At 42.0% G+C, this 13,012-nt stretch overlaps 1 protein-coding gene and 1 long non-coding RNA gene across 2 annotated transcripts in view; one reads left to right on the top strand and one right to left on the bottom strand.

Moving 5' to 3' along the window:
- The window catches only part of LOC118423801 (versican core protein-like), a gene marked incomplete at its 5' end in the record, with an annotated part of 4,248 nt that extends 1,430 nt beyond the window's left edge, over positions 1-2,818 (top strand). The window contains 2 exon segments of the mRNA XM_035832036.1: positions 1,817-1,944; positions 2,303-2,818. Coding sequence (XP_035687929.1) covers positions 1,817-1,944; positions 2,303-2,398 — 224 coding nt within the window.
- Positions 2,819-9,217: 6,399 nt separating this feature from the next.
- The window catches only part of LOC118424608, a 7,081-nt gene continuing 3,286 nt past the window's right edge, over positions 9,218-13,012 (bottom strand). Inside the window, exons 3-5 of the long non-coding RNA XR_004832222.1 lie at positions 11,054-11,129; positions 10,528-10,658; positions 9,218-9,884 (exon numbers count right to left, since the gene is read on the bottom strand). This is a non-coding gene — a long non-coding RNA (uncharacterized LOC118424608). The remainder of the gene's footprint in view (positions 9,885-10,527; positions 10,659-11,053; positions 11,130-13,012) is intronic.

The raw sequence follows: 13,012 nt of genomic DNA, 5'->3' as shown, positions 1-13,012 counted from the left end.
GCCAGCAAATTTTTTCTTGTTAAGTTTTTGAGAAAATTTGAGATTAGTTTTCTTGTATTTCTCAAAATGCCTTTCCTTGTTTATCTTCTTTGCTTCCTCACAGAAAATTTATTTTCCTGAAAGAAAAAAAAAATCTTGTATTTCTTAAGAGTTGAATCTGGTAAGAAAAAAAACAAGAATTTCTAGAATTTTTTTCTTGCCTTGTAAGAAAAATAAGAAGATTTTGCTTAAAGGTCTGCTACACAGTTTTTTGCACTTCAAACTGAAAACAAAAAATCCATTTTCCGGCCATTTCTTTGTATAGTTAGTTGAATCAAGCCTACCACGTTACGGAACACTATTCAAGGCATGTCGGGAGTCGATATTTTCGCAGCGCGTTTGAAAACCTGTGAATCTGCACGCCCGCGCTGTGATTTCGAACAAATAGAACCCTAGCTCTATTTCGAATACTCGGTCAAAAACAGCCCTAGTGGGACAGGAATGGGCAAAGAAAAATGCTATGCCTTTTTTGTTGAAGACTATACTGACCGAGTATTGTTGTTTTGGGAAGGGTTGGCGCTATATATATGTGCTGAATACTTGAGTAGTAACAGCGTGAGTTGTGATGGTCAGTTACATCTATTAATTCTTAACCTTTAGATATAAACTGAGCAAAAAACATGTTCTAATCTTATGACCTTCTGTGCTAAAGATAACTAAAACCTGTTCTTTGTTATATAACGCATCTTAATCAAAGGAGTCATTATGATTACATTCTTGTATCTGCTTCTAAAAGCTATGTAGTAGGTAATCAACGTGCTTACGCACAGTCAGGGTTATACCGCCCCTTATGAGGTGACATACTCTTTCTTTGGCTGGGAGTGTGTCAGGTCTCCCTTCAGGGTGAATGATTAAAATCAACATATTGTATGATTGATACGAGATGGCGGTTTGCTAGGCATCCATCGGGGTGATTTGTGAATCATCAACTCCAGACAAAAAGATTTGGGCCATTGCACACCGGGCATGCCCCAGTACTCTTTTCAAAAGGTGTGGTGGGTTCTTTAACGTCCATGCTCTTCTCAACAGGCATGGACCTCCATTTAACGTCCTATCCGAGAGACGTCCCTTATCAAAGCTAGGTACTAATGTGAGGAAACTTGTGCCTTTCCAAAGGGCGAACACTACCAAAGTTCAAACTGCACCTGACTAATTGTTGCCTTGTCTGTGAACAGTGTAGCATGGAATATTTTGGGTGGAGCTTCATGATATATGCATTAGTGGGTGCTATAAACAAGTTAGAGAAGATAAGTTATGGTCCCCTAGCAACTATCCAAAGTACTGCAACAGTACCTCTTGTCTTCATATTACAATTATCGTGTTCTGGACATTCAATGGTCATAACTTTTCTCTTGGACTCGTAATGAAGGGGCCCCTTCCCGACCACATGTCGTACCCTTAAAACGTCTCCAAATAAGAGATCCAGGCCCTAGCCTGGGTAGCACTTACCATCGAGGCACTCGGCGGTGTAGGGGTGGCCGCCCGTGCAGTTAATTGGTACAGGCCCGGGGAGTTCTTACGGGGTTAGATTAATTTAGTCGCGCCCCGCTGGCGGCGTAAACTCAAAAGGCCGGCTACAAGCTCTATCGGCGAAATCTCAAAGGGCAGCTAATCAGACAGGCTGACAGAAGCAGGTCGGTGCCTTAGCACACTGGGCCGGGTAAGTCACCCCAAAGCCGACTATGGTACCCAGGCTATCCAGGCCCCTGACTAGCGAACGAGCTGCTTGTGGTGGGATTACGTCAGACTGAATTTGGGTTGTTTGAATCTTTCACAGCTTGCTCCGCTCTCTACCCTGGACTCAACCCTTCCCACAACTTCGGCGTGTATCAGAACCAGTGCTTCTGGTCCGGGTCCTTCCGCACTCCTCGGCTGAACTACATGGCGGCCAAACAAGCCTGCCAGGCAAGCTACTGCATTTATTCAGTTGTTATCTAATCTGTATATTTGATAACTTAGTTATTTCTTTTGTTTTTTCAATAAATTGTTACCTCATTTATCAGTTTTCATTATCATTTTTGTTCTATTCCAGTTGATTCAGCTATTAGCTGTTCCTTAAATGTTATTTATTTCTTATATCATGCAGCTACTGTATAATACTATCATGAGTACTTTGATATTTTGATAAGACCAAAATCAGCCAGGGGACGACATATAGATCAGATAGCTAATGTGTTATTAAACCCCAGTAGTTTCCATCTTCTTATACTTCGCGATTTCATCCAGTACAAAATAAGAATACCACTGTACGCACACAATACAGGATGAGGGCGGCACTCTGGCCATGATTAAGGACGAAGCAACCCAAACCTTCCTGCGTGCCCATCTGAGGAGCACTAGCGGCCATAGACAGAGGTAATTACATTATGGAACACACAAACTAGCATAAAGATGCACACTGATGGCACCTGGTATACCTGCAGGTTTTTCATTGATGTTATAATCATAACGTATAATTTGAATCCCCCGACCACCGTACTGGCGGGTAATTGGATCAAACAGTGGCACCTTCATGTGGTTTACAGGCGTACGCTGTTATCCAAGGTGGCGCAGATGACGTCAAATGAAAGCCTAGTAGTGTATAATCATCTGTTTTCCCCTCACTTCTTCAATTTGGTGAAGTGAAAATTTGGGCAAATAAATGCACAGCTCCACTTACTACTGAGCTGCACAATCATACATTTAAATTAAAGGCAGACAAAAACACCCACATGAAACAATACACACAAGCAAACACACTCACTCATAAACAGTCATACATAGGCACAGGCACACACACACACGAACATACACACACACACACACATAAACACACACATATACACACACACACACACACACACATATACACACACACAAACACACACACACACACACACACACACATAAACACACACACACACACACACACACACAAACACACACACAAGCAAACACACTCACTCATAAACAGTCATACATAGGCACAGGCACACACATACACACACACACACACACACACACACATAAACACACACACACACAAACACACACAAGCAAACACACTCACTCATAAACAGTCATACATAGGCACAGGCACACACATACACACACACACACACACACACACACATAAACACACACACACAAACACACACACAAGCAAACACACTCACTCATAAACAGTCATACATAGGCACAGGCACNTTTAAAAATAGTATGTATTATTTCTCTTTATCTCTCTCCGCTATCATTGTCTCTCTATCTCCCTCATGTCACATCTCTCTGGAAACGAGAAAAAAATACTTATCAAGCAAGTCTCAATTGATCGTGATGGAAAATAACTGTAATTTTTGTTTAAAGGCATACTACGCAGTTTTTTGCGCTCAAATTTGAAATATTCTAGAATTAAGAAATATCAGATTTACTACTACTTTTTGTCACTTTTTGACACTTTTGTGTCATTATTTCACGTTTGCAACGTAAAGGATTAGCCTACAAACATTCCGCTCTAGGCACCCTGTAACCTTGTGTCCCCCCAAGTTAGACCCTCCAGGTCTTGCTTGCCACCGGTAGGTCCCCCGGGGTGGGGTAATCAGTTAGCACATGCATGGCAGACTGCAGATAAAGAACACAATGGAGATCTTCTTTGGAAACACCTATATCTAATCATTCTAAAATAGCATATAATCATGAACTTATTAGTCTATTTTGTAGGATATCAACAAGCTGAGGTCATATTCCCTTCAAAACTGCAAGAAACCTTGTACAGAAAGCTAGTCTACTGTACTCAGAGGAACTGTCAACTGGCCCCCCACTGGGAAGCCAGGCTGATAAGCAAGAAACAACAACACACAGAGGCAGTAACCAGCCTGTGCCCATCTGTTTCTTGGAAGATCACAATTTTTATACATCATAATGTGGTGCATTGATGTCGCAGCATCTCTCCATGAATATTGGTATGCAATGCTATAGGGTTGATTGAGCTAACAATGTAAAGAAAAAGTAGGAAAAGCTACTTTTTGTTTTGTTCAAAAATCCCGTAGTATGCCTTTAAGTTTGAGTGCACTGAAATTACATGGCCATGACTTTGTCAGAATAAAAACTTTGAAGGCCGACAGAGAGTGGGGTGACTGTGACCTTGACACAGAGTGTGACCTTGAGCGGAACCGTTACGGAATTAAAGTGGGCCGATTGCACCCTTGGAGGGGGGGGGGGCTGTAAATACGTCCATGGATTGAAACGTTTATGAAGGTTATCATAGGACATCAACTCTCCAAGCAGAGGTTAGACTCGGGCTATTTTTCTGCGTTTTTTTAGTCGTTATTATCTGGCTTTCTATTTTTGCACTATCTCTCGACGTCTCGCGGTCGCAAGAGTACAAAATAGAAGCTATTTAGCTCGGTAAAAAAGACATTTCTAAGAAAACGGAACAAAAGCCGGAGCCTAACCTCTGCTTGGAGAGTAAGACATCTAGGTGAACGATATTCTAAGGCGGTTAAATTTCTACTACAAGATACAAATAGGAGATTTACTTCCAGACACTTCAGGTGACATCCATCACTCTTCCTTTGCTGCTACTATAAGTTAAAATTTAAAAGTTACAAGTTAATCTAATATGTAAAACTGGTGAGTGACATTTGCCAACCATCCGTATGAATTAGAGACTCTGACACGGTCGTTTTTTTCTTCTCAGTTTTATGTACTTGAACTGAACTGAGTGCTGGGGGTCACTTAAAACGTCCAGGAGTAAATCTCCGTTTTATCGAGTTGTAGAGATTGAATTGTTCTAACAGTAACAATAATAAAGAGTGACTGAAACCTGCGGTAAAACCGTCAAAGGATGTCGGCCATTACTGTGTATCAGTTTCCTCAGGGTCGCTGACCACTTTTTCTTTGCCTTGTTATGTTAGTTCCGTACAGCTGAATCGGAAAGAAATTGGCTTACGTGTGTTAATATTTATTTCTAAAAATACGCTGGCAAATATGGGGAAGCGTACGTCCTTGACGATATACGTATAAGCATACAACACAGAGTTTTTACGTCGATGAAGGTTAGACATCCAGGTAACCTGATATGCCAAAAAGCAGTTACTCAAGCAACTAGATATGATTTTGGAAACGGTTAGACGTTTCAACTAGCATCCACTAGTTCCCTTCAGTGACACAGATGCTAGTTTAAAAGTCTGACCGTTTCAAAAATCATATCCAGTTGCTTGAGTAACTGCTTTTTGGCACACCACTGCTTTGTGGGACCGCGTAACACAGTGGTATTGTGTTTGGCCCGTGACCAGGAGGTTGCGGGTTCGAATCCAGCTGCGTGTCACCGATCTTGTGTCCTTGGGAAAGGCACTTTACACGAATTTCCTCACTTTACTCAGGTTAAAATGAGTACCTAGCTTCGGCTAGGAGCCGTCCCTCGGATAGGACGTTAAATGGAGGTCCCGTGTCTGATGAGAGCCATAACCCAGGCACGTTAAAGAACCCGCCACACGTGCGATGGTGCGGTGTGAGTGGTCCAAAATCTACAGTACCTTGGCCGCACCTGGGGCAATTACAGTCGTATTGAGGTCACATGAGTGGCGCCGAATGGCAGCTCGCTCCAGACCCTTGCGATTTAGCCCCACCCATTGTAAACTCCTCGCAATTTAACCCAATAACCCAATAATATAAACCACTGAGTATTCCGTATCACAGGAGATATCAACCCGACCGCGGGTAGGATCGCCCGTTTGCCGGTGGGTGATCCGATCCGGGGGAGGGCTGAGACCGAGGGTGATGTATTTGTCTAAAATTTATGTCATACCAAGGAGGTAAAAAAAGTCTATTTTACAAGGATGCTTTACTCTTAATTTAAATTTTGAATTTCTTTATTTCAGGTATGAAACCCATAGAGAATAGTCATACAAACATAAGAAAACAAACTATACACACAACAATTTATACACATCTATAGAAAAAGAATTTCTAAACTGACAATCAGACCTCAGAAGACCCTGTATATACGTACTATTCGTGGTGTTATATAGCCTGTTGATAAAGGTATTAACAGTGACCCCCTTTGTCATACCCACCTGACAAAACTCACGTTTTCAATACGAAATGTGCCAGGAGGGCAGAGGGTCAATGTCATCGAACAAAAAAAAACAGTGATTTCAACGCTCAAATTCTGTATTCAAATTGTCGGCAGCGGCGCACCCGGCGCCCAAAGTGCGTTTGAATTATTGATAACAGTAGCACCCAATGTGATAAAACAAGTGGTCAACCTGTCCGGAACACCCGTATCGAATGTAGCATAGGAATAACATAAATTCAGTTACAGTATAAAGAAACTCTTTTTACACAGTCATTGCTTTATTCACACCGACCTTTCGGTGACCGTCTTTCACCTTGTTCAGGGCAATTCTGACTGGTTCACATTGTACTGCAGGACAGGTGTCGCTGCTCACAGTTCAGATGCGGTCACAAAGCAATGATTGTGTAAAAAGACTCTCGTTATTCAGTGACGTACCAACCTGATGAAACTATTCACGGATGCAATTACTGTATTTTACAAGGTATAATTTTAAAAATGCTGTGTTTCTACGGTAATGAAAAAGTAGGTTTGTATCTTTCTAAGCTTTCCCAAAGGTGTTATTTTCGGTGTCATTTTCTGTGTGTCTGTCAAATTATGTCTGTACACAAATACATAACTCGAGAATCTCTGGATGGATCCTTATGATATTTGGTAGGTCGACGGGGGTTGAGAAAACGAAGGTCTAGTTCGATAAGCGATCCCTAGCGACTTTTTAAAGCACTATACCGTAACGGTGGAACTCTAGATCTAGGTTTTGTTTTTATATCTCGTGTTCTAAACATGCTATGGACGTTGATTTTATAGTTGTACATAGCTTCTGGGGACAGAGAATAAAAGTGGACTTTCACTGCACTTGTGGCACCGGTGGAGACATGTTGGGTTCGTAGATGACTCAACGAATTTCAGAGATAGAGAACGAATTTTCTTCCGTTTTGTGTATTTTGTCGTCTTCTAAGTCATGCTCTACGTATTACACAATATCTATATTTATCAAAAATAGCGAAAATAACTAAACTGTGCCGCAGTGAACGAACCCCGCAGTGCCGCACCAGTACCCCAAATGCATTGAGAGTTCACCTTAAGTGGTACTGGCTTAGCCCCCCTAGCGATTTTTCTGGGAACTGTGTAGGCCATTTCTATTTCATGCTTCGAAGGAGAATAATTAATGAAGAGGTTCACGGGCAGTCATAATTTTTGGTGTGTTGCTTTTTTGTGTTTTTTATTTACATCTGGATCGAAGTGCTCCAACAAGTTTAGACATGCATAACTGAAATGCAGCCGGCACTGTTTTTATACATCATAATGTGGTTATACAGACTTGTACGAACACAAAATATATCATGATAGGAGGCGCCACTTTACTAGTACGTAAATCACACATGTCACCCATTGAACACATAAAGCCACATATAGCTCATTTTTATATTTAATAATGTCTTGGCAATGTACACATCTGTGCAAAAGAGCGAAATATACACATGGCATTGTTATTGTTATTGGGTGGGCCGACTACTCCTTGGAGTCGGATTGGGAGGAGCTTACACGCAATAGGTGGTGCTAAATCGCAAAGGTCTGGAGCGAGCTGCCATTCGGCGCCACTCAGGTGACCTCAATATGACAGTAATTGCCCCAGATGCGGCCAGGGTACTGTAGGTTTTGAACCACTCAAACCGTACCATCGCACGTGTGGCGGGATCTTTACCGTGCCTGGGGTATGGCTCTCCCCAGACACGGCACGTCCTATCCAAGGGACGGCCCCTAGTCGAAGCTAAGTACTCAATTTCAACTGAGTGTTAAGTGAATAAAGTCGTGTCAAGTGCCTTTCCGAAGGGCACAAGATCGGTAACACGGCAGCCGGATTCGAACCCGCGACCTCTAGGTCACGGGCCGAACACACTGCCGCTGCGCTACGCGGTCCCACGTGCCGTGAATGTGCATACTATAGCCTGACTTAGGCTGTGACCACTGTCTCCGAGTCCTGCTATTCACTAGGCAATGAATGGTATCCCCTGGAGACCGGTACCCCAGACCTAATGAGCGAGGGTGAGAAACAAATCCAGCAAGTACTAAGCACCCAGTCTATTATTTCACATGCTTGGTTTGTGTTATGTTCGCCTCTAGTTAGACGATCATCGATCGCCATTCTTGTTTGAAGTGGGGGGAAAGGGCGCAGTGGCCCCATGCCCTAATCATGTCCCCCCTTACGCTGGAGAGAGGATCCTCTGGCAAGCATAAAATTCTGATTGACAAGGGATCCTATTGGGTGACATGTGGCCACAGTTTTTGTGTGTGTGTGTGTGTGTGTGTTTTCTTGTTCAATCAGGCGAAAATCTGGATGGCATCTATAAAATTAAGTCAGTGTGGCCTAATTGTCATTTGTTATGTACAATGTACAGCCAAACATGTTCCCGTGCCAGTGTCTGTGCACTCTGTAATTTGGCCTGCTAGAAATATTGGAGAGGGGAGAAAATATTTGTGCTGGTGGTTCACATAATCTATTATTATGTCTTTATACATCCGGTTACAACGTTACAATTGGGTTTTTCTTTTAGCCCAATATCACCAGTGTTAGCAAGGTCTACAACTTTCAGTTGCTTAAACACGTTCATGGAGTTATATCTTTAATCTTGACATAGAAAACAATGCCTTATATCAATTCTGCTACTGGACAAATCAAGTAGTAGGCGAATGTAGTTGTAATGGTACTTTACGCTGACTGGACTCGATGGAAACTACACCCGCATGCTTCGTGCTGCCCTTGACGGAGGAGCCACATCTCCAACAAAGAACTTTATGGTTCCCTGCCGCACATATCGTCGGTTGTCCGCAGCCGAAGATTCCGTTTGGCAGGTCACGTGGTGCGCCATGAGGAACTGGCAGGAGAGGTCTTGCTTTGGGAACCGGGAGAGTCGCGCAGGCGTGGCCGCCCTTCGGTCACACTCAGGAAGCTACTGCTGGAGGACACGTGTTTGCAGGCCGGCCGCGAGCTCCGTTCCATCATGCTGGACAGGAACATGTGGAGACGATGCTGTCACCTCCCCGAGGATGACCTGAACTGAACTGTAGTTGTAATGAGTCATGTAAAACACAATGAAGACGGGAGTCAGATGTATTTTGCAGCTATCTTTATTTAGCGTTTTCTTTTCATTTTCAAGGTAGCAGAACACATGGCCTATGGGGATTTCTATAGTTAAGGTCCAGAAGGTGACTGGCTTCGACGCGGAAAAAATATAGCAGGGTGCACTTTTGGAATACCACATACAGATATGTTCGAGTTCAGGGTACAAGCCACAAAATATTGAAAAACAACAAAATCCTGACGGCGCATCGTCTTCTCACGCCCACTTTGAAAGCCGCCCTGCGGAGGTCACATAACTGCAGTCGGCTCACACTAGTAGGGAAGTTGAGTAATGGGGCGCATTTATACACGAAATAGAAAACAGTCGACATCTTCCGTGACTATCCAGCACAGGTTATACCTGGCTGCCACTAAAATATGATTTTTAACCTCTCCTTCAGCAAGTTTTTCCTTACTACTTTATGTACCCGTGTCACATATAGACCCCGGGGTTCGCGGATAAAATCATAAATACTGTGTTCTGCTACCTCAAGCGCTGGCAATTAAAAGGCCGCCATCTTTGTGTCGGCAAGACCGGCCACGCTTAGCAACGCAGTTCTCGGAAAGTCTCACAAGATCTGGTTGGAAAGTCATGGAACCTTACACTGTTACAGATTTATAGACCAGGTGGAGGGTAGCCAGAAAACGTCGTATTTCTCAACAACGGTGACACTGCAGAAAACAACATAATGACAACAAGTAAATAACAAAACACGACAACAACTGCTATCGACATGACGCTAACATTAACATGTACCCTATGCATATTGACTATGTTATGTGTTATTGGTGTACATAATAATAATAAACACATGTTTGATTTAATTGGTCTATAAAAATATCTCATTTTAACTTGGTTTACGTAATCGATATATAGCATCTTGTTTAAATGGTACTTCAAATTGAATGGTCGTAATGAATACTTCGTGGCTTGCTGATTGGCGTAATCTAATTAAATACTTCATGCTGATTGGTCCACATAGATACACCATCAGGGTTGTAGTAGATTGATACACAATGCTGTGTTGATTGATCTATATGGATGCTTATTGGTCTAAAAGAATGAATGGTCCATGCTGATTGGTCTATGAGTACTAGTATCTAATAGTGATTAGCCTATAGATATAGAAAGGAGTACTTCCTTGTGATTGGTCTATATAGATTAGTAAATCATGCTGATTGGTCTATATATACAAATACCTCATGCTGATTGGTCAATATAGACAAGTACATCATGCTGATTGGTCAATAAAGATGAGTACAGCGATTGGTCTATACAGATGAATATCTAATGCTGATTGGTCTATTAGAATACCTGAATGTTATAGTTCCAGTTTCTGATGTCACAAAAGGCACAGTGACTGTCACCCAACCACCGTGGGTGGCACTATGGGTGATCGGGTCTAAGCCGTCGAAGCAGTGAACAACATGCGTATCATTGGACTCCTAGGAAAAAAACAAGAAGGGGGTAGAAATGTCACATAGCGACAACAGACAGCATAATGTATATGCAAACGGTAAAGTCCGATGGATCGCTAAGAGCACAACCCTCCGTACGTGAAATTTGTCCGTAGGTTTTTTTTGGGAGGCCACGTATTTCTGAAAACGTTCCGCAGCCCGATGGCACACAGAGTTTTGCCTGCACGTAAAGTGCACGTCTAGGGCGTATCTGAAGGCTCCTAAATCCGTCGGATTCCCTACGAGTCCGTACGGAGGCGGTACTTACCACTTATGTATTTGCACGTACGGCGGGTTGTGCCTTTTTAGCTTGAAGCAGCAGGCGATTTCCCTCGCAGGGTTCATAACAGAAATGATTGGATCAATGACGGAAAAGTAAGTACCTCGAAAGTGCCAGCTGAGGAAGACTTGATCATTAACCCAAGGAAAGGCGATGGCTGCTTAGGGCGCTGATCGTAACTGAGAGGAAACATTTTACAGGTGGGACTAGGGTCAGAATTTGTGAAATGCCGGGTACGATTCATATCGATCACACGAGGATGGAGTTCAGGCCTAGGAAAAATTTTTTCCTGTTTCAGTCCTGAAAAAAAATTAAGGGTGGGTAGATAGGTTCTTTTTAAAGTCTTTGGTCTAAACTCTTGTTAAAGTTTATAACAAGGTAAACCTGAAATGTATGAGGACACTTACACTTATATTTTCAATACCAAAGGTTAATTTTGTGCATAATGGTTACGCATGGTCTTGTTAGCGAATGCCCACAAACGCCCACTCTAGAGAAGTCCGCGCTGCACGAATCTCATTTTTTTTGCTTGGAATATGTCCACTTTGTGCTCCCATGTATTAATCCTGAGTTTCAAGTCAATCCATTGACCCGAAGTGACATAAATCAAAGTTTTCGATTCTCGATGGTCTTTTTAGCGAACGCCCAGCAAAATGTCTTTTTAGCGAATGCCACTATATCCACAAAAATATCGGCCGTCGCGCAACGACACTTAAACCTACCGCCACAAACATGTTCAAGATGGTGTCCCATTGATGTGTACGGAGTTTCCGTGCTTTACAAGCATTTTAAGTCCCTGTTTTTGGTCAAAATGTACGGCGACGATACTACCATACATTAACTATAGCAATTCAAAATGGCGGGCACTAGCTATAGTCATGTGACCTCCTTGCGGGACTGTTCTATAAGTATGGCGGGAGGGACTGTTGTAGCATAGCTTCTCATACAACCATTTTAGAGTGAATTCTGAACAAGACTTTCAATTCATAGTGCTATCATCTGACTGATATTTACATTGTGGTCCTTTTTTCTGTGCTATTATTACCCAGGTTTGAGGAACTTAGTGCAAATATGGATATTGATTCGAATTCACCTCAGTGCCCAATTAATGTACAAAAGGCTCAGACACATTAGTGTTATAAACCTGACTAGGGGCAGGTAACCAATACTAGAAAAACATAGCTATTTATTATTAACAATACTATTTACATTATAATAATAACTCTTCACCAAACTGGACTTTTCTTATCTTTATTTATCACAGAAACATTGTTACAATGAGGATTTGATTAGATGAGTATCTGTTACAGTGTGTACAAACTTATTTCAAATACAAAAATGTATTTCATTTCATTTCCTAAATATTTTTAAAGTATTGGAAGAAGTTGACACATAAACAATATTAATTGCATTATTTGTGTGCAGAAAAATGTGACCACATGCTATTAATAGCCTAATAAAATGTTGGAACATGGCACGAGCGGGCTCCTCTTCTGAGTACAGATAGGAAATGTTTTATAACATTTACTAGTAGTTATGACGTAGAAAATTTCAACTGTAAAATGTACCTTTATTAACATTAACAAACAAATTGTTTTTTCTCTTCTTAATAAATGACAACAATACGGGTAAGTAAGGTGTGTTTCCTTTTATAACAGGCCAGGTAAGACGCCGTACAGGTAAGTAAGGTGTGTTTCCTTTCATAGCAGACCAGGTAAGACACCGTACAGGTGAGTAACGTGTATTTCCTTTGATTACAGACTAGGTAAGACGCCATACAGGTGAGTAACGTGTATTTCCTTTGTTTACAGACCAGGTAAGACACCGCACAGGTGAGTAACGAGTATTACCTTTGCTTACTGACCAGGCAAGACCCCGGACAGGTGAGTAATGTGTATTTCCTGTATAATGGCCTATATGGTAGTATATAGGCAAAGGAAAGTTGCTTTACTCACCTGTATAATACCCTAGCTGGTCTATAGGCAAAGGAAAGACATCTTACTTACCTGTATAATGGCCTATCTGGTCTATAGGCAAAGGAAAGACACCTTACTCACCTGTA

Source organism: Branchiostoma floridae, chromosome 10, assembly GCF_000003815.2.
Source record: "Branchiostoma floridae strain S238N-H82 chromosome 10, Bfl_VNyyK, whole genome shotgun sequence".
Taxonomy (NCBI): Eukaryota; Metazoa; Chordata; class Leptocardii; order Amphioxiformes; family Branchiostomatidae; genus Branchiostoma; species Branchiostoma floridae.
This window is presented reverse-complemented; position numbering and strand designations above follow the sequence as displayed.